Source organism: Cynocephalus volans, chromosome 10 (genome assembly GCF_027409185.1).
Source record: "Cynocephalus volans isolate mCynVol1 chromosome 10, mCynVol1.pri, whole genome shotgun sequence".
NCBI classification, from domain to species: Eukaryota; Metazoa; Chordata; class Mammalia; order Dermoptera; family Cynocephalidae; genus Cynocephalus; species Cynocephalus volans.
Genome location: NC_084469.1, coordinates 26,039,981 through 26,059,242, shown reverse-complemented (window position 1 = coordinate 26,059,242; position 19,262 = coordinate 26,039,981). Strand labels below are relative to the sequence as shown.

General features: G+C 56.3%; 2 protein-coding genes across 2 annotated transcripts; both read right to left on the bottom strand.

The window, feature by feature from the left end:
• Positions 1 to 1,459: 1,459 nt before the first annotated feature.
• On the bottom strand, positions 1,460 to 7,368 carry TRAF4 (TNF receptor associated factor 4). Its single transcript, XM_063112613.1, has 7 exons — positions 7,226 to 7,368; positions 4,209 to 4,260; positions 3,543 to 3,647; positions 3,310 to 3,471; positions 3,059 to 3,220; positions 2,816 to 2,971; positions 1,460 to 2,529 (listed from the first exon to the last, which is right to left on the bottom strand). The coding sequence occupies exons 1-7, from the start codon at positions 7,366 to 7,368 to the stop codon at positions 1,897 to 1,899; spliced, it is 1,413 nt and encodes a 470-aa protein (XP_062968683.1). The 3' UTR covers positions 1,460 to 1,896.
• A 750-nt stretch (positions 7,369 to 8,118) lies between these two features.
• NEK8 (NIMA related kinase 8) lies at positions 8,119 to 17,382 on the bottom strand. Its single transcript, XM_063112112.1, has 15 exons — positions 17,323 to 17,382; positions 14,807 to 15,012; positions 14,308 to 14,540; positions 13,940 to 14,071; positions 13,243 to 13,451; positions 13,005 to 13,084; positions 12,740 to 12,921; positions 12,488 to 12,638; positions 12,031 to 12,107; positions 11,578 to 11,695; positions 10,751 to 10,901; positions 10,352 to 10,515; positions 10,095 to 10,253; positions 9,785 to 9,943; positions 8,119 to 8,835 (listed from the first exon to the last, which is right to left on the bottom strand). The coding sequence occupies exons 1-15, from the start codon at positions 17,367 to 17,369 to the stop codon at positions 8,807 to 8,809; spliced, it is 2,097 nt and encodes a 698-aa protein (XP_062968182.1). The 5' UTR covers positions 17,370 to 17,382; the 3' UTR covers positions 8,119 to 8,806.
• Positions 17,383 to 19,262: the final 1,880 nt, after the last annotated feature.

Genomic DNA, 19,262 nt, shown 5'->3' with positions numbered 1-19,262 from the left:
CCGTTGTTGCACACAACTCTAGAAGGCACCAGTCTAGGTAAATGTGCCTCTGGAATTATGCAATGGCAGTGTCCTGGCAGCAGAGGGAGCCCACTTGATTCAGGCTGTCCAGCGTCTATTGGGGTGCTGGATGGGCAGGCCCACCTGTTACCTCAAGGCATTTCCTCTGCTACAGCGTATGGTTTTCCGGGCATCACTGTACCAGGATGGTTTATCTGGCAAAGGAGTCCGTCCCTACTTTGTCAGCTAGGCAGCCAGGGCCCATCTCCCCACTAGATCAGTGAATTTGATTTCCTTTGAAAAGACTGGGCTGGTGGAGGGCTCAGTCCTGTCAGTACAGGCCTTTGTCACTTCATCCTCTGTGTGGGAGGAGAGAACTACAGCCTTGAATGTCCCCTTACTGCATCAGTTACCTTACATTGGGCCTCTTCTCAGGGCTAGGCAAGAGGGTAAGGCACTTTATGCTTATCAGTTCATTTAATCATAACAGATCTAGGTGAGCAGGATTCATTTTATCAGTGAGGGTAATGATGCCCCATGTCACTACATGCCAAAAGCAAGCACAGCAAGGACCCAAACCCAAATCTAACTACAGTGTTACCAAAAGTAGAGGGCTATACTTCTAGAGATTGTTTTGCTTTTTGGTTTTTGGCAACTGGCTGGTATAGGGATCCAAATTCTTGGAGTTTAAAACAATCTAGGCCCTGCCCCCAAACAGCTGAAGGATTACCATATCAGTTCACTTCTCTGTTCCTGTTTCATTGGTGAAATGTTAATGTGTAATCACAGGCACTCATTGAGGCCTGTATGAAAAGCAAATGAGAGAGGGATGAGAAAATCAAAGTGCCTTGTACATCTTGAAGGCCCCTTTGCTCTTGTTAGTCCCTGGGCTTCCAGCTAGATTAACATTCATTCTGTGCCAGGAACATGCATTGTCTCATTAACTCTTTACTATAGCCTACTAAGATAGGTCCTTTTATTATGGTGATAAAAGCTATTTCACTTGACTGTTGTATTAAATGAAATAATGCACATAAAGTGCTTAGCAATGTTCCATTACATGAAAATACTCAATGAATGGTAGCTGTTATCATTAGACCAAGAAAGACCTGCCTAAGGCGGAGGCACTAGACTGGTGGGGTATGGACCATGGACTCCAGCCTTGTAAAATGCACAGGCCCTGCACCTCCCACATCTAACCACCAGAGGGTAGATGACTCTTCTACACAAAACCTGAGGCAGTTCCCCTGTCACCCACCAGAAGGCGATCCAGCAGGGCTGCTGAATGCTGCAGCCTGTAGTGGCAGCAGCCCTTCTCTGACTGGTCCTTTGCCTTCAGTTGGGCTCAGCTTCCCAGGAGCCTAACCAACCCAGATGAGATAGGCTGAAACCAAGTTAATAAATACAATTCAGGATTTATTAAAAATCAGGGTTCCCCTGCTGTGTCCTCCTGGCATTAAGGAAATAAATAACCAGAGGGGGCACAGCTGGGGAAAGGGGAAGAGAAATCAGATCTCAAGGCAGATTCTTTTAACTACCCCTCCCTTTCCCAACTCCCCCTCTATGGCTCTTGGGACATAGCACCTGAGCAGGCACCTCAGGCCGGGTGGAGTATGGCCAGCACCAAGGCATGTCTGCCTTACCTGGGAGGGGAGACAGGCCCTGGGATCACTTGTTTCCAGCCCTTGATGACCCCGAGACCTGCTCACCCCACCAGGGGCTAGGGCTGAAGCACCAGCTGGAGGCACCTGAGGGTGGTTGGGTTAGAGAGAACAGGATAACAGAACCAAGGCAGCAGAAGGAGCTGAAAGGGGGGTCCGGCCCCTTCTCCAGATTCAGCCACTGCCTGACTGAGCTAGTGTCCTATCCTGTCCTCCCCTCGATCCCCGCCTGCACTCAGCTGAGGATCTTTCGGGGCAGTTCAACAGAGGCACGGATGAAGACTGCATCATCCCGCACATAGTTTCGCTTTCGGATGTCCTGGTGGGAGATGAACTTGGGGTAACCAAAGCCAAGAGAACTCTCATCCAAGGAGCCCCTCCATGTGCCCGGCTTTTGGAAATTCTTCCAGTTTGGGTCGGGGTGGAAGGTCTCAGTGACATGCTGTGGTTTAGCCAGCCCGGGGTCGCTCTGATCCAGCAGGGAGAAGGTGACGCGGCGGGCAAAGGGCCACTCAAGGAGATTGTCAAAGGCGCCTGGCAGCACACGAATGTAGAGGGAGAGATGTGTGCCCTCACCACTGCCATTGCCATTAAGGAATGCAGACACCTGCAGCTTGTAACCATACTTATGTGTGTAGAAGGCCGGGCTGAAGCACTCGAGGTTGGGCTTGGCCTTAGCCTCCTGTAGCCTCCGCCCATAGCTGCTGATCTTCCAGATGAGGACGCCATCACTGCCCACCGATAGTTCCTCCAGCTCTCGCCGCAGCTCCTGAAGCTCCTGCCGTTGCCGGCTCACCAGGGCACACATCATCGCCAGATGCGGCTTCACACTCTCCTCCACGTGCCGTGCCATTGCCAGCTTAGGGCACTGTTGGCAAAGCCCCAGGCCATGGGGGAAGGAGGAGAGTTATCAGTAGGGGAAAACCCAGGGAGAGGAGAGGAGCAGAGCAGGTGTGGGGTAGCAGGCACTCAACTCTGGATGAAGACAGAGGGTGCTAGGAAGGCTGGAGCTGGCCAGCAGGGGGAAGGACTGAAGGCTTCAGAGTAGCATAGCAAGAACCGCTGAGGCCTAGGGTGCATCAGGAAGCCTAGCCTCCGTCTAGGGCTATGAAGGCTAAAGGGGGAACTGACAGGAAGGAGAAGGGGCGTCTCACCCTGTGCTTGCAGCCGGAGTCTTTGAATGGGCACAGCACCAGGGCAGTGCTACAGCTGTCCTTCAGATGGCCCGGCAGATCCTCCCTAGCAATGGTGCCCACACCACACTGGTTAGGGCAGGGCACAGGCAGCCTTGGGCACTGGTACTGGTGGCTCTGGGGCCGCAAAGGCAGAGAGGCAGTGGTCAATAGCCTGACTCCCTGTCATCTGCCCCACAGCCCACAGCTCAGGAAGGGCCTCACCTGGATGGTGTCAAAGACAAACTCCTTGGTGCAGTAGGTGCAAGGCTGAGTGCGCTTGGGGCACTCAGAGGTGGCATGCTGGGCCAGTAGCCGCCGCATCATGCGGGCACCACACTTGTTTTCACAGTACACACTCTCTTGGGGGCACATGCCTTCGTGGCTCTGTGGAAATGCAAGAGGTGCTGAGTTAAGGGATGCCTGGGCCATCAGGTGCCCCACCCTCCCTTCGCCCTCAGCCAGGCCCCGCCCACCTCATAGGCCTCCCCACTGAAGTCACAGCCACAAAATTCGCACTTGAGGCGCCGCTTGGGGCAGTCGTGCTGCAAATGTGCAGGCAGATCACGGCGGCTCAGCTTGGTGGGACAGCGATTGGGGCAGGGCACCACGTTGAAGCTGCAGGTATTCAGGTGGCCCTGGTAGGAAGGGCTGCAGTTAGTGCCTGCAGAGGGAGGGTTAGTCCCGGTCCCAGACATCAGAGCCTCACCTGTAGGTGACGCAGGGGCCCACTCCAGCGGCAGCCCTCCTCACTGTGGATGCAGCGGATAGGCAGGCCCAATACCTGTACTTCCAGCTCTGGGTCTGGGTAGATCTGGGGGTAGGAATGGGGGGAATTGGCAAGAGTCAGAGCCTGCTGCAGTCCCCAACCCCCCCGCCCCAGCTCAGTGGGCTGGCTCTACCTCAGAGCCAGTGAGAGCCTCTCTGGGGCTATTTGCCCCTCAGATGCCTAGGGATGAAGGGCACAGCAGGTGGTGTCTGCTCTGATGAAGGATCCCAACATGCCTGCACATGACACTCCCTTTGGAGAGGCAACCAATCAGCTTGCTTGGTCCCAGGTTGTCTCCTCACCCTCTCTTTCCTTCTCCCGTGGTGGGGTCCTGGCCCTCAGCCACAGGTCTGGCTTGCCACCGGAAGGGGAGGGAGCACTTCTGTGGGCACAGAGCAGCTCTGTGCACTCCCCACAGGCTGGGCATTGTGCCTGCCCTCCAGGGCAAACAGAGTTTGCAAACTGGCCTGGTGGGAGGGAACAGGCTACCTTTGTGGGGGTGCATGATCCCAAGGCTCTGGTTGATATTGGCTCTGAGCCGACTGGCTGCCAACCACCAAGGGCAACAGCCTGTATCTGAGCTTTGGCCTGGCAATGTGGACTCACCTTGGCATAGTCCAGAGGAAGTTGGTCCTCAGGGCATTTGAAGACTCCTTCACTGAAAAGGGGGCAGGGTCAAGGCTTCTCATTATGGAAAGGGGGAGCCCTTGGTCCCACCCCCTTAGCCAGGGCAGCCTCCCTCCCTCACCAGACCGGTTCCCAACCAGCCCCAGCTGAGACAAAAGGGCAATCAGAGGCCTGGGCGGCCCACTTCCGCAGGACCCCACAAAATCCCAGTCTCTGTCCTGGGGAGGGGGGTGGTTCTGGGCTCAGTGGTGGCACAGACAGCTGCCTCAGACAGCACTTGGCCAACAGGTGGCAGCTGGCACCCCCTCCCCACAGAATGGCAGCTGGACTGGGAAAAGAACAGGCTGCCCAGCTACCCCCTCCCCCCACGTTAGTTTTTATTGGCTGGGCTGAAAGCTGATGGGGAGGGTGAACAGGGATGGGCTGAGATTAAGTGCCAGGGCTGCCCAGCCACCATGAAGGTCCCTGGCCAAGAACCAGGGCAAAGGTCATCTTGGGGCCACCTTACCCCATCCCTCTCCTCCTTCCTTGAGGGTGTGTCTCCTAAAGGAAAGTCAGGGAAAGGCACAATCCCCAGCACTGTGTTTACACTTCTACCCAGTCCTCACTGGTGGCCTCTGAGAAGGGGTGGAATGTTCCCATTTTACAGGGGCTCACAGTTGAAGAAGTACACAGGAGAGAGGCTGGAGCACAAAAAAATGCCCAGGCAAGCATAGCCAAGGCTCTGGTCACTGCTTGGTGGGCTTCTGAAGTTGGTTGACCCTGCTCACCCTGCCAGCTGCCCTCCTTCTACACCAAACTCCACCTAGCTGTTAGCACCCAAGGAGTCTGTCCTCCTGCCAACATGCCCTTGCTGACCCCCAGCCAGGACCAGTCACACATGACTGACATGGCCCAGGCAGGGCAGGGGCTCTCCAAGCAGAACTGAAGGCCCTCGGGCATGGCATTCCTGGCAGGTCTGAGTCAGGTAGGTGGGAGGCAGGGAGGGTTCAAGGTGGAACAGAGGCTACATAGCAGCCCTGCTCTGAAGGCACTTGCCAGGGCAGTCCATGCCCCAGGTACCCAAAGGATTTCTAGCACCCACCTCCTCCCCGACTCCACTACCACTGGTCATGTTACCAATGCCAAGAACAATACATGCCCAGACACTGAAGGGATGTGCTCCTGCCCACAGGACAACCAGCCTTCCTGGACCAACCTGAGTAATAGCCCTGGCAGGAGTTGGGAAAGAGGGGTGGGCCAAGGGGGAAAGGGGTCCACTTGGCTGCTTCAGGAATGTGCTGACTTAGTGGTTTGGAGACAGGGAGGGGACTGAGGCATGTCCCTAGGCTTAAGGCAGAAGAAGCTTAGCCTGTAGCTTGGGGCCCAGCCAGGACAAAGGTTCGGCCAGGACAATGAATGGACGCCCTTGCTTATAGGGTAGGGGGTGATGGTGAGGGCAGAGCCTGCCGAACCACCTCTTCCCTCCAGAAGCCTCAGCAGCATGGCTCAGGCACTGGGGGAGGGGGAGAGACAGGGGCAGCGGCTGCTCGGGGCTGTGCAGTGGAGGCCCAGGCCCAGGGGAGAAGACAGGATGGGGGAGGGGCTGGGGGAGAGGAAGAGGGGATTTCCGGGAGGGGGAGGGGCAGAAGCAGCAGAGAGGGGACTGAGCAGGAGGAGGTGGTGGAGGGAAACGGGCTTGACAGCCCCCTCCCCCGCTCCTTCCCCGAGGCAGTCTGGGTGGGTCAGCTGGGAGTGGGGGGTGGGGGGGCTCAGCTGGCCTCATCTGGAAACCAGAGGGCCGGGGAAGAGCAGAGGAGGAGACAATAGGACTGTGTGTCTGTAGGAGAGTAAGTGTGTGCACTGCCGCGAGGAGGGAGGAGGGGGAGGGAAAGGGGGGAGGCGGCGGCACAGCGGCTGTACAGGAGCATATGTGAGGGCAGGAGCCGGCCCGGCTGTGGGGGAACAGAAAACAAAGGGCCTGCGGAGGTTTCCGCCAGCTAGGGGCTGCGGTGGGCCGAGGGAGGGGGCACCGCGGGCAAGAGCTCCAGAGGTGACCTCCCGGCCTGGGCCCCTCGATCCCGTCAGCGCGGCAAACAGCCTCCTACCATGGCTGACCCAACCTTCCCTGTGCTCTGGGGGCACGACCTCCCAGGAGTGGGTGCCCACTCATCTTGCCTCCGCACACACGGCCTGAGCAGTTGCCAGCGTGGGCAGCAGACTAAAGACCACAGGGCTCCCAGAAACTTCATGGATGCCCAAGAACCAAGGGGCGACCTGGGTTCTGAGAGCAGGGGGCGTTCAGTAACAACCGGGGTGCGACCCCCTCCCTAACCATTTATTGACTACACGCCGTACTCAAGACCCCCAGGAGAGGGGAGAGACACCTAAAGGAGTCCGGCCTCCGGGGAAGATTGTAGCGTCACAATCCTCCCTCTATTGTGTGTCCACAAGCAGCGCGGACTTATTAAATCCCAGAGAAGCCCGTAAGTAACTGCGCGACCCTGCACAAGTCGCAGCCTTTCTCTGGATCTCTCGTTTCATCATCTGTGCAATGGGAGAACAATAGCTGCCGTTCTCTGGACGTTCGAAGAATCAGAAGAGGTTAGAGGGGTGAAAACTCCGGAGAATTAAAGTGCTGCACGGCACAGAGGGTTTGTCCTTCTCTTCCGGCCGGGATTCAAAGTTCAAGGATGAGGCCGCTCTGGCTCTCAGGTGAGGGGAAGGGCCGGCCACAGGTCAGGAAGGGCGTCCCTCCCATCTCCTCCCCTTAGGAGGGCACGGAGTTCTGCCCACCTGGCGCAGGGCAGGTGGGGCCCGGGACCCTACGGCCTAGTGCGTGGGGTCCTCCCTCTGGGCCTGACGTCACCACCTCCCCGTGACGTCACGGTGGGCGCCCCTGAGGTCACAGGGCGGCGGCGCAGACAAAGGCCCGGCGTGCGTGGGGCCTGAGTCCCTCTCCCGGCTGCGCCCCTTTCCCCCGTCACCGGCCTTCCCCCGCTCTCCCGGCCCCGCACCTGAGGAACTCCTGCAGGCAGGTGTCACAGAAGCGGTGGCCGCAGGTAGAAACTTGCACGGGCTCGCGCATGGGCTTTCCGCACAGCGGACACAGCAACCTCCGCTTGGGCTTCTCCAGGAACTTGTAGTCGAAGCCGGGCATGGCGGGCGAGCGAGCGAGCGAGCGGCGGGCACGGGCGAGCGGGGCCGGGCACGCGGCGGCCCCACAGCCCGCGCCTCGCTCCCGCCGCGCTCCCGGCTCCGGGCGGCGCCGACTGGCGGCCGCGGCCAGAGCCCGATCGGCTAGCCAGCCCGCCGGAAGAGGGGGCGGAGCCGCGGCCGCCCGGTCCTAGTGCCCGCCCTCCCGCTCCCCGCCCACCCCACCAGCTCGCGGCTTGGGGTCCGGGTGCGGCCAGACTCGCCCCGGCCTAGGAAAGTGAGTCAGTCTCGCCCACTCCCGGAAGCAGGGGCATCTCTTTCCCCTTGGGGAGAGAGATCGGGGCTCCGCTTCTCCCCAGAGCTGGGGGCTGGCTGAGACAGGGAGAGGGGCCCCAGGGGAGTGCGCGTCGTAAAAGCGGACTGACCGCGCCACAAACGTTTGTTTCTTCTGAGTCAAGTCTCCGTCTCGGGGGCCACGCGCTCCTCTGGGACCTGGGGCCTCAGCTTCCAGGTGCTAGGCAGCCAAAGCCTGGCAACCAGATCCCGGGAGCCCGGCTGCGGCTAGGGGCCGGGCTGGGCGCTGGGCCAGAGGAACCTCAGCCCCGACCTCTGGCTGCGCCCACATTCTTCCCTCAGCCGCGGCCCTGCAATCGAGGTCGGGCCGCCCAGCCCAGTCCTGAGGTGTCAGACCGCCACTCCCACCCCTGAAGACACCACAGTCCAGGCAGGCAGCTGGTATTTTTATTGGCACTAATTCCAGTCCTTTCGGAAACTGATCTGATCCGACCAGCTACCCCTTCCCCCAACCTGGTTATGGGGAGAGGGCAACCTTCGGCCTGGATCTTCTCTGCAGTAGGCACTTCATGGCTTCTGCACTTCCTTCTGACGGGAGGTAAGCAGAGGCTGTACAAACCCCTGCCTCAGGACAAAGGTGTGGGGGCGGGTGTTAGCAATCCCTAGGAGCTCCCTGCCCCAGGCCATGCAGAGGCTAGGCAGCCTAATGGCCAGTCCAGGCAGGCCCCGACTTGCCTGCTCCAAAGCATGGCGGTGGTCTCCTAGTGGGCACCAGGGACTTATTTTCTAACAGGGCTGGGGGAAAGGGCAGCGTCTGAGTGGAGTCACAGCTGCCTCCAGCCTTTTTTTGCCAAGGCTCTAGAGACCATCATGCTTCCAAAGGCTAGGTCTGGCTTCCACCTCCAGCCAGGCTGGACCCTGAGGACACGACTTAAGGGAACAGTGGGTAAGAAGGAAAAGAGGTGTTGGGCAAAACAGAGTGGGGTTGAGGTTTGCATATCCTGGGCCAAAAGCAGAGCAGGGGCTTCACTGGCCCTTATACCCCACTGATGGCTGGTGGGGACAGTCATGCCTCAGGCACCTGCACTTTTCAGACCAGTCAGAGGAGGTGGTCCAGTCAGGGTGGTCCAGAGGTGTGTCCAGGTGCCTCAGGGTGGGGCTGGCTCATCTGTCATGGCTGTAAAATATCAAAGAGAACCCCGGGCAGCTTCCCAGAGGGCAGTGCCTCCAGCAAGTGTTACCCACCTCCACTCCCACAGGCCCTGGATGCTGGACCCTGCCAGGCCAAAATGAAGGTTCTGAGATAGGGAGAACCCCACTTTCATAACATACGCAATTCGCTTCTGTGACACTTCTTGCTATGTGACTAGGTAGATTAATTAAGTTTAAATAGTGTTTGAATTGCTTAAAAAATGTTATTGTTTAAAAATCCCCCTTGGCTCTTTAGCCCCCCCTTAATAGAAGTTAAAAGCTAAATATTAGCCTGCACTTAGAGAAGTTTAAATTTTGTTTGATGTTCCCTACCCAAGTGGCCCTTGAGCGATTAACTGGCTTGTTTCAGCTTTCGTTATCAGCTTGCGCTAGGCTTCCCCAAACCCCCTCCTCAGGCTGAGAGGGTATGTGTATGTATGTGACTATATGATAACTATAAGTGTATGACTATTTGATAATTTTAACTGTGTGACTAATGTAAAATGTGCCTTTTAAAAAACTGCCTAAATTTCAAGTCAGGGCTGCTTCCTTCCAAGACTTCCTTGGAGGAACAGTTGCCAGCTGGCCAATAAAAACCTCCTTTTAAATTCTCAGTTGGGTATTCTGGTTCCTTTTCCGTGCAGCAGCCTCACAACAGTTCAAAGTGAACTGGCCTCAGGGAGTAGGAGGAGAAAGAACGCATGTGAACCCTGGGGAGTAGTGGGGCAGCCCTTCTGTGAGGTCCCAGAAGCACCTGCCCTTGCCCACCCCAGGTAGGGAGTTCAGAGTTTTACCCCACAGCTTCTGCTTTCATTTATCTGGGGGCTGAAGATGCTTTTGGTGATTTGGGATATGACCACTGGGGATGGGAGTGTGAGCAGGGGCCAGCTGGGGTTAACCCTTGTGTGGGTAAGGTGGGAAAAGTTATAACTCACGGCGAACAGCCAGGAGAGTGTTTCCATGGCAACAGGACACAGAAGTCACTGTGTAAGGGTGTGTCTCATCCAGCTGCACTGGCCGAGGGAGTCCAGCATCCTCATCCCTCCTTCCCAGTCGACCTCGGGCACCTTTGCCCCAAGAGTACACTTCACCCTCTGCCAGAGAGAATCCCAAGGAGGGAAGTGGGAGGAGTGCAAAGCAAGCAGCGATCCTCCAAACTGCCAGACTGGCCCCAGTAAGCGACACTGAGCATGATAAACCCCACTGGCCATGCCCCTGTCTGCCCCCACTGTGCCCACTCCTCACCTGCCCCAATGGCTACAGTGAAGGCATCCCCGCAGGCCACCATCGCCATCTTGATGCCCTCGAGGCCTTGGACCTGACAGGGTGCCCGGCTGCCCCGGCGGGCATTGGTGCCCAACTGCCCATGCTGATTGCTGCCAAAAGTGTAGCAGTCACCCGAGGCTGCAGGAGAAGAAAGAAGAGAGGGTGGTGCCTCAACAGAGGTGCCAAGGAAGCCAGGTGAGTTCCCCTCTGGTCCCCTGTGCCCAGGTCCCACTCACCAGTCACAGCAGCTGAATGAGCAGTGCCCAGGTCCACACTTAGCAGGGGCTCCCAGTCCAGGGGAGCAGAGCCTAGTAGTGTGAAGCTCAAAGCCTCCTCCACTTGCTGCTGGGGGACAGGTTCCTCTCCCAGGGGGAGGTGGTCCAGGCCCAGCTTATTGAACCTGAGGGCAAAGCCAGAAGCCACATCCAACTGACAGTTTGTATAGGCTGCCTTGTTCCCACCTGTCTGGGTAGGAGCTGGTGCACCAGGAGACGGATCCCACCTTGGATTGAACCTGCTGAGCAGCACCCTCAGCCCCCCAGTTCTGGGCCTTGGTGGGAGGCTGGCAATGATGGATGGAGGGCTAGCAGCCAAGGAGGCAAGGGGCAGCTTGTCATCCTGGTGCAGCTATTCACCTGTTGCTCCCGCAGGCCAGGGCTCGGCCAGGCACAGTGAGGATCATGGAGCAGTCGATGCCACATACAACCCGCTGGGCTTGCTGTCCAGGGGGCATGGGCACCTGCTGGGGGCAGCTGTGAGACTCCCTGGTACCTAGTCCCAGCCTGCCTACAAGAAGAGACCAGGATGGGGTTAGTTGAGCTTGAGGGCTGGTTGTGCCAGGATGAGGAGGCCCACAGAGAGGAGGGAACAGCATGAGTGACGGCTGTTCTCTCAGCCGGAAATGCCTTTCCTAGGCCCCTCTGCTGGGCAAAGTCCTCCTCCTGTTCCTTTAAAGCCCTGTTCGGATGCCACATCTGTCTCCTCCAGGTGACACTGCTGTCTTCGAATTCCCCCACCTCTGAACCTTGGATGCAGGCCTGGTGCTGTCTGTCTTCTAGCATGCTAGGGATGTGTTCTCTCTCCCCCACCAGCCTGTCCTCCAGGAGGACAGGAACCCATCATGTCATCTCTAGAATCAGTGTCCAACCTGATGCCTGACCCAGACCTCTCTAAATACAGACCTCAGTAAACACTGTTGGATGAATGAAATCTCCCTCATTATGTCGTAAGCACCTGAAGGAAACCACATCTCATTCATCTTGTCTCAGTACCCACCACAGAGTGGGCACATAGTGAGCGAGCTATAAAGGTTTGTTGAATGAATGAGTGATTGAAGTAATAGGATTTGAGAGAAAAGAGGGAAGATGGGCCATAGGGTAGAAGGTGAGTATGAAGGGAACAAATCAAGGCTGGGGATGCTGCGAGATGGAGCCTGGAGGCTGGGCAAGGGTAGGGAGCTTACCACCATCTCCACGGCCCCAGGCAAATAGTTCACGCTCAGTGGACAGGGCCAGCACGTGAGAGGCCCCACAGGCCACCTGCACCATCTCATAGCCCAGCAGGGCCTCCACAATGGTGGGCTAGAGAGGGGAAGCAGCAAGGGAGACTGAGCAAGGGGCTTGGGACTAGCCACCTGGCCTCAGCATCCCCTGTAGAGGCGAAGTTGGAGGCTACGAATTCTCATGAGGTGACTGTCCCTTTAACTCCAGCCACACATGCTGCCAGGTAGGCAACCACAGGGAAGCCTGGTTTTTCTGTACTTCCCCTGTTGTGGTCCAAAGCAGGTGCAGCAGGGAAGCTACAGGGACCTGTAGCTGCTGGGGAAGCCCCTGCCCCCAACCTGATGTTAACTCTCAGATGTGGGCTCCCTGCGATGCCCCCACTTCCTTATCTCTACAATACATGTGACACCCACCTGGCTGATGTCAGTGAGGCTGCCATGGCCTAAGCACCCATTGCTGCCACTGCCAAAGGTCATGATGATGCCTCGGTCTGGGGAGGAGGGCAGTGAGGAGAAAGAGCAGGGAGACAAGTTAGACTTTTTCCAGACAGCCTAGTCCACCTGAAGGTTGGAGGAGCAAGATAAAGCTGGGGGCTAGGGCTGGAAGGATGGGATAGGAGGAGAGAAAAAGGTAGGGGTCTTTCTTCCCAGGTGTGTGACTTAGAACATGTGACAGCCTCTCTGAGCCTGAGTTTCTCCATCTGTCAATGGGGATAATGTAACTACTACCTTGCCAGGCCTGTGTGTAGGGTAAGAGTGGCTACATAAATCTCAACAGCTATTAGATAGAAGCATTAATTGAGCAATTTGTAATGAGGGAGGTTGCTCTCTGAGGCCTTCTCATAGAAGGTCCCCACAGGGTAGACCCGACCGGTCAGGCAGGCAGTGAAGAGGTCCCCGCAGGCCACGTGCTTGATGGTCACGCCTGACTGTCCCTCCAGGAAACGCGAGATGAACTGGGGCTGAGGCTGCTCCACTGCCCCAGGGAGGAGGGTACCTCCTCCAGCGCCTAAGGGCGGGGCCTGCAGAGGAGGCAGGAGGGAGTGGGTGGTGCCTGAGCACCCTCAACCCTTCTTAGGGTCCCCACCCTCACCCCGTCCAGATCCACCCCCAGCCTGCTTACTTCCCACAGGATGAGGCGCCCAGAGCGCGTGACACCGGCCTTCTGCGTGCGCCCAGCTGCCACCTGAACCACTTCTGTGTTAAGCATCGGTAGCCGCAGGGGGATGCTAAGCCCACCGCCCCAGGCATACACTGAAGACAGTGGTGGGGGGATGGCCGGCCTCACAGGTCCCCGAGGGACGCCTGCCAGGACAGCGCATCAGGTTTACTAAATTGATGAGAACAGTGTGGTGTCTGCAGGGACCCAATGGCCCACCCCAGCTTACCCCTGCAGCGGGTGCTGGTGGTCCTGCTCCCTGTACTGCCAGCGGCAATGGATGGTCCAGCAGCCAAGGACTTCTCTGCCCTGTGGGACAGATGGGGACTTTAGGACACAGACCCTCCCTGGCATTCCTACACATAGGCGTGGAGGACTCGCCCCAGGCACCCCTCTGCGCCAGACCTCCTGTATTCCCACTGGGTGCCCCCACCCTGCCACCCAGGACCCCCCCACCCTGCACAGGCCTCCGCATGCGGACACTGCCCAGGTCGGTATGGAGGTTGAGGAGGGCGCGGATGCAGAGGGGCTGCGCCATGATGTGGCTGAGTGGTGGCCGCTGTGCAGGCTCAAGGCTAAGCAGACTCAGGACTAGCTGACGCAGCTCAGGGCTGTATCGGTCAGAGATGGGTGCAAAGGTGCCGCTCATGATCTTCAGCACAAGTGCTGGCAGGTTCTGTGAAGGCACCAAGTTGGGGGGCTGCCCAAGGCCTGAGGCTAGGCTCTTAGGCAGGGCAGTACCCCTGGCTCCAGACCCTTGTCTGTTGGGGTAATAACAGCCCTGCCTCAGGAGACTTGAGTCTGATGAGGGGTCTCCCAGAATGACAGGGGAGTCAAACCCTGCTTTCAGGAATCCCTAGTCTGACAGGAGCTGCAGCTATGTCCCCAGAAGCCCCAGGTTGTTGAAAAACTCAAGTCTTACTCTTGGGAGCATCCCTAATCTGATGGGAGAGCCACAGCCCTACCCTCAGGAGCCCTCAGTCAATGGTGGGACCCAAGCCCCACCCTTAGAAATCCATAGTCTGAGGGGCAGCCACAAGTCTGATGAGGCAGAGACATGACTCAGCCACAAGAGAAGAAACCCAGAAGTGGTTGGAGCTGAGGACTGCTGGGGGAGGGGGGTAGAGATTTCCCAGTTGTCCCCTTGGGGGTGCTTACACTCACCGCAGCCTCAAACGCCCTCTTGAGGCTGGCCAGCTCATAAAGGACACAGCCCAGGGCCCAGATGTCACTCTTCTGGTTATAGGGCTTGCCCTCACACAGCTCAGGGGAGATGTAGCATGGAGTACCCACCACCTGCAGGAGGAAAGCCTGTATCACAGTCCTGGGGGGAGAAAGGACCAGAGGTTCTGCCCACAGGCCCAGTTGGGGACAGCTTCTCCTCAAAGCAGGCTAAGGGGTTTGCAGGACCACCCAGCCAGGGGCCAAGTGGCCAAGGTTTTGTTGGGGGAAGGGGAAGAGGTAGAGATGTAGAATAGGCTTTAGCCCTCAAGATCTCTAGCACCCTGCAGGTCCCCTCCATCCCCAGGCACCGTGTAGGCCTTGCTCTTGCTGCTAAGGATCTTGGAGATGCCAAAGTCGCCGATCTTGACGACCATGCGGTGTTTGTCAAGAAGAATGTTCTGGGTCTTGAGGTCCCGGTGCAGAATGAGATGGGTGTGCACGTGATGCAGCGCAAGCAGGATCTGCACAAAGAAGTGCAGGATGGTCTCCTCCTCTAGCAGCGAATTGCAGCGCTTTTGAATGAATTCAGCCAGGGTGCCACCTGTGGCCCAAGGAACTAATCAAGATCCAGGCTTTCCCACACCTGGAACAACCCCTCTAATTTTATGGAACAGGGCACTGGGACCAAAGAGGGCAAGGGCCCAGCCAGGCCCTTCACACAATTCCCTCACATAATTGGGGTCAGAATTCTATACCTCTGACCCTTAGCCAAGCCCATTCCAAGAAGGGAAGCCGGTTGATCTGTGTCTGCCTGTTCCAGGTGTGAGAGGCCCATACAGCCAGGCTAATGCAAGCAGGCTGGCCCACCTGGTGCATATTCCATGGCAATCATGAGGGCCTTGTCCTCTAGGAAGTTCTCGTAGTACTCAATGACATTGGGGTGGTTGAGCAGCTTGAGAACCTGGCACTCATTCTGGGCTGCCTGCCGCTCTTCCTTGGTCATCTGTTCCACTGGGATCTGCTTGATAATCACCAGCTTTTGGTCAGCCTTGCGCAGGCACAGATGCACAATCCTGGGGACACACAGTACAGAGGCAGGCACAAGCTGAGTCTCTAGCCACATATCAGGCAGGGCAGACCTGGTGACTGGATGTTCCTTAGAAGAGACCTGGTGACTGGATGTTCCTTAGAAGAGGGTAATGGGCACCCCAGACTAGGGGGTCATCTAACCAAGTGCACAGAACACTCAGCTTGGGAACTGGATGAAATAATCACAAATTCTGTGTGAGGCTTCAGTTTCACCATAAGCACAATTAGGTAAAGTTAGCCTTCATCTCTGAGCTCCCACAGACTCTGGAGTTAACTGCCTGGGTTCATATCCTGGCTCCTATAACTAGTTATCTGATTTGGATACATTATGTGACATCATCATCTGGAAAATATAATCAACCTCACAGCGTTGTTTAGAGGATCAAAGGAGAAAATTAATGTAAGACAGTTAGCACAGTGCCTAGCACATAGAGAATGCTCATAGAAGCCATTCATATTATTATTATCAACTCTGTGGTCAGTGTCTATAAAAGCAGGGACTACATAGCATTCTTGTTCATCACTATATCCCCAGTGCATAGCCCAGTATTTAGCACAAATTAAGAGCTCAATATGTATTTACTGAATGAATGAGCTATAAGTTGATCATCTCAAATTTTTATCTGAGGGCCAGGTTAGAGTGCGGTGTTACAACACCCAGGTCAAGGGTTGGATCCATATACCAGCCAGCCTCCAAAAAAAGAAAAATCAAACTTTTATCTGTAGCTTAGACCTCTCCTCTGAGACTCAAACTCAGATATCTAACTACCTGCTTTGCATCTCCACCTGAATGGCTCATCCTAAATTTTTTTTTTTAAAAGATGACCAGTAAGGGGATCTTAACCCTTGGCTTGGTGGTGTCAGCACCACGCTCTCCCAAGTGAGCTAACTGGCCATCCCTATATGGGATCCGAACCCGTAGCCTTGGTGTTATCAGCACCACACTCTCCCGGGTGAGCCACGGGCCGGCCCCAGGCATCCTAAATTTTAACAAACTCAAAATAAAACTCTTGATTCCTGCCCCCAAAACCCTTCCTTCCTCAGTCTCTTCTGTCTCAGTAAATGACACCACCATTCCCCAACTATTAAAATCAGATACCTGAAAATCATCCCAGTATCTTTCCTACATCTCATGCTAACACATCAACAAATCCTGTTTCTACTTCCAAAATATTTGCGTTTTATTATTATTATTTTTTTCTTTTTTGGCAGTTAGTATGGGGATCTGAACCCTTGACCTTGGTGTTTCAACACCACACTCTAACCAACTGAGCTAACCGGCCAGCTCTACCTCCAAAATATTGCGAACCCATCCAATTCTCTCTGTGCTCTCTGCTATAACCTTTGCCCAACTTATTGTCACTTCTTGCCTAAAATACTTCACTAGCCTCCAAAATGGTCCCTTTCATTTCTGACACCCTCAAATCTAAATTCCACACAACAGCCAGGATGACATTTTTAAAACACAAATCATATCAGACTATTCCTCTGCTTTAAAACCCTTACACTGAAAATAAATTCGACCCCTTTACTTCAGCTTACAAGGCCATAGTCTGGTCGCTGCCCTCCGTGACAATCACATCTTATATCACTCTTTACCTCGCCCGCTACATTTCAACTACATTATTCTTTTTCTCAATTCCTTGAATACTCTGAATTCCTTCCCACGTTCCGACCTTCCTCTCTTTCCCCTCTGCCTGAAAAGCTCTTCCTTCACCTTTAGACTACTGTCCTCACTCCAGTCTTGGCTTTAAATCTTACTTCTTGAGCCTGGTCGCTTGGTTCGTCCGGTTAGAGTGCAGCCTTGTAATACCAAGCTCAAGGGTTCGGATCTCCATACCAGCCGCCGAAGAAAATTAACCTCATGTCTCACAAAATTTTTCCTTGACCACCTCAAATACATATCCTTGCTGGTGTTGTACTCTAACCTCGCAAGCTTTCAAAACTGCTATAACTTCATGACTGTCTTAATAATGTCTCGTTTGTTGTATAATTTTCCTGTAGTATGGAAGCTGAGAGGGATGAGACCACGCCTGTTTTGGTTATAACAGTATACCCAGAGCCCAGGGCCTGACAGGTACAGCTGGCGCTCAGTATTCGTTGAATGAATGAAAAAATCTAACAGAACTCGGCGGAGTCTCCTCGCCTCCACTGGGACCGGAAGCCTGGGCGGGGCTTCCCAGAACGGCGCTCACGCCTCTGGGCGGGGCTGGCCGGGCCGGAGTTTGGCGGTCAGAGTTGGGGCTCATTTCCCCTCTCCCCGAGCAGTTTCCTCCCGCAGAGCCCTGGCTCACCCGAAGGCACCTCTCCCCACCACTCGGATCCGCCCGTACTTCTCCATCTCAAGCCTCAGAGTTGCACTTCCGGAACGCCCCCTCTGACGCGGCGCATGCGCGGACCTGCCCACCCTAGCGCCCCGCCCCCTACGCCGCAAGGTATTTGGCGGGCGGCGCAAGCTGAGCTGAACGTCGGTTTAGTCTCGCCGCTGTGTCCGTGATTTGCACTGTGCCCGCGGCCCCGACACGCAATGGCCTTTCCCTCACAGCCCCGCCCCACGCACGATGAAAGGAATAGGACAACACGCCCTTTCTTGCGGTGCTCCGCAGTGGCCAGCACGGTCCCAGCCACTTCCAAGACCGGAGAGATGCCACGCCCTCGAGAAGTGCCCCCCGTAGGCCGGGTAGGGTGGGAAACGAAGATTTCCCCTTGTCCACGAGTGACGCTGTTCCAGCAGGAGAAATCTCATTCCCCACTGTCACTCAAACGATGAGCACAACCAAGACTGAATCGAGAGCAGCGCTCTCGGTTTGTGGAGCAGGGAGCAGGGTTAGTTTCGTGTTTGCCTAGGGAGGGGCCGGGGAAACCCCGCGGTGTGCACACTGACTCAGCCTCGGAGGAGGGGACACGGTCTCCAGGCTGTCCTGACCCGTGCGCACCGGGCTTGTCAGCAGCGCACTCCCCCCCTCCCGCACACTCCGAGTAAGGTCGTCCGCTCCCAGGAGGCGAGTGGAAGGGGCAAGAGGACAGACCGACGTTTAGCCGAGATGAGTTCAAGGCTTCCGCCCACAACTAGGGGGCTGCTTAGTTTGACCGGTTAGGGCCTTTTTAAAAAAAAAAAAAAAAAATTCTTGGGCCGAGCCCGTGGCGCACTTGGTAGAGTGCTGCGCTGGCAGCGCGGCGACGCTCCCGCCGCGCTTTCGGATCCTATATAAGACTGACCAGTGCACTCACTGGCTGAGTGCCGGTCACACACACAAAAAAAAAAAAAAAAAAATTCTTTTCTTTTGGGGGCTGGGAATGGGGGGAGGGCCTTGACCGGAGTTGAATTCCAGGTTCTCTCTGGCGCCTCCTGCTCTGCAGGAGCTCCATAAAAGCTCAGTATTAAGGAGAATGGTCATTAGTTAAGGCTTAGGGTCCCTACTTCTGAGGGGGCGAGGAATGTGAGAAAAGCGGTGTTTAACCTTCTGCTCTTGTCCCGCCCATGTGGAATGAGCACTGGAAGAGCCCCGCGAGGGCTCGGTCTCTGGCTCAGGCCGGTGTCGCCTGGCAGATAAAGCTGCCTTGTGGGGAAAGGGAGTGCAGAGGGGGAAAGCTGTTCACCTGGGACACTTGTGCCCTCACCTGGAAACCGACTGGGCCTTGGTTGACCCAGGAGCCCCACAGGGGTTAATGTGTAACCTTGGAACCAACAGGCGAGGCAGAGGAAACACCCAAACGACTTAGTCCCTGGGTCTCTGCGCCTCAAATTTCTAGCCTCTTCCTCTCGCAGCGCTTTTCCCCTCACCCCACGTCTCCCCTCCCTCCTCTACTTCCACTTCCCACCTCCCTCCTCTACTTCCACTTCACACCTCCGCACCCCTCCAACCGGCTGTCAGCTGCGCTGCCTTTCGTCCGGGGTCTACCACACTTTTCCCCCAAGCAACTGCTTTGTTCCTTTAGAGGCTGGAGGGGACCCCACGCCACAGTGAGGACAGGCTGACACCTAGTGGCCAGGAGCCGCAACTGCTCCAGGCCCTGGCCCGGACGCCGAGGGTCAGCCCAGCAATCTGCAAATCTGCAGTCTTCCCCGCCCCAGCCTCCACGGAGCGGGGAAAAGAGGGCTGGGACTGCCTGAGGGAGGACTGTCACAACTGCTTGGCCCCAGGAACCCGACAGCGGGCTGGGAGGAGGGATGGTGATGGTTACTCAGCAGAGCCTAAGCGCCAGCTCGTGCGGGGCGCGTACACACATCGGT

What these genes read in the sequence shown, in the direction of transcription:
- TRAF4 (XM_063112613.1), bottom strand. Translation starts at nt 7,368, where the DNA reads ATGCCCGGCTTCGACTACAAGTTCCTGGAGAAGCCCAAGCGGAGGTTG. An exon ending in TGCCTGCAGGAGTTCCTCAG is followed by an intron (nt 4,261 to 7,225) that starts GTGCGGGGCCGG and finishes CCCCCTTTTCAG; the next exon opens with TGAAGGAGTCTTCAAATGCC. An exon ending in ACTCCGGCTGCAAGCACAGG is followed by an intron (nt 2,530 to 2,815) that starts GTGAGACGCCCC and finishes CTTTGCCAACAG; the next exon opens with TGCCCTAAGCTGGCAATGGC.
- NEK8 (XM_063112112.1), bottom strand. Translation starts at nt 17,369, where the DNA reads ATGGAGAAGTACGGGCGGATCCGAGTGGTGGGGAGAGGTGCCTTCGG. An exon ending in GGCGCCTCATCCTGTGGGAA is followed by an intron (nt 12,639 to 12,739) that starts GTAAGCAGGCTG and finishes CCTCCTCTGCAG; the next exon opens with GCCCCGCCCTTAGGCGCTGG. An exon ending in CACTGTAGCCATTGGGGCAG is followed by an intron (nt 9,944 to 10,094) that starts GTGAGGAGTGGG and finishes TCTCTCTGGCAG; the next exon opens with AGGGTGAAGTGTACTCTTGG.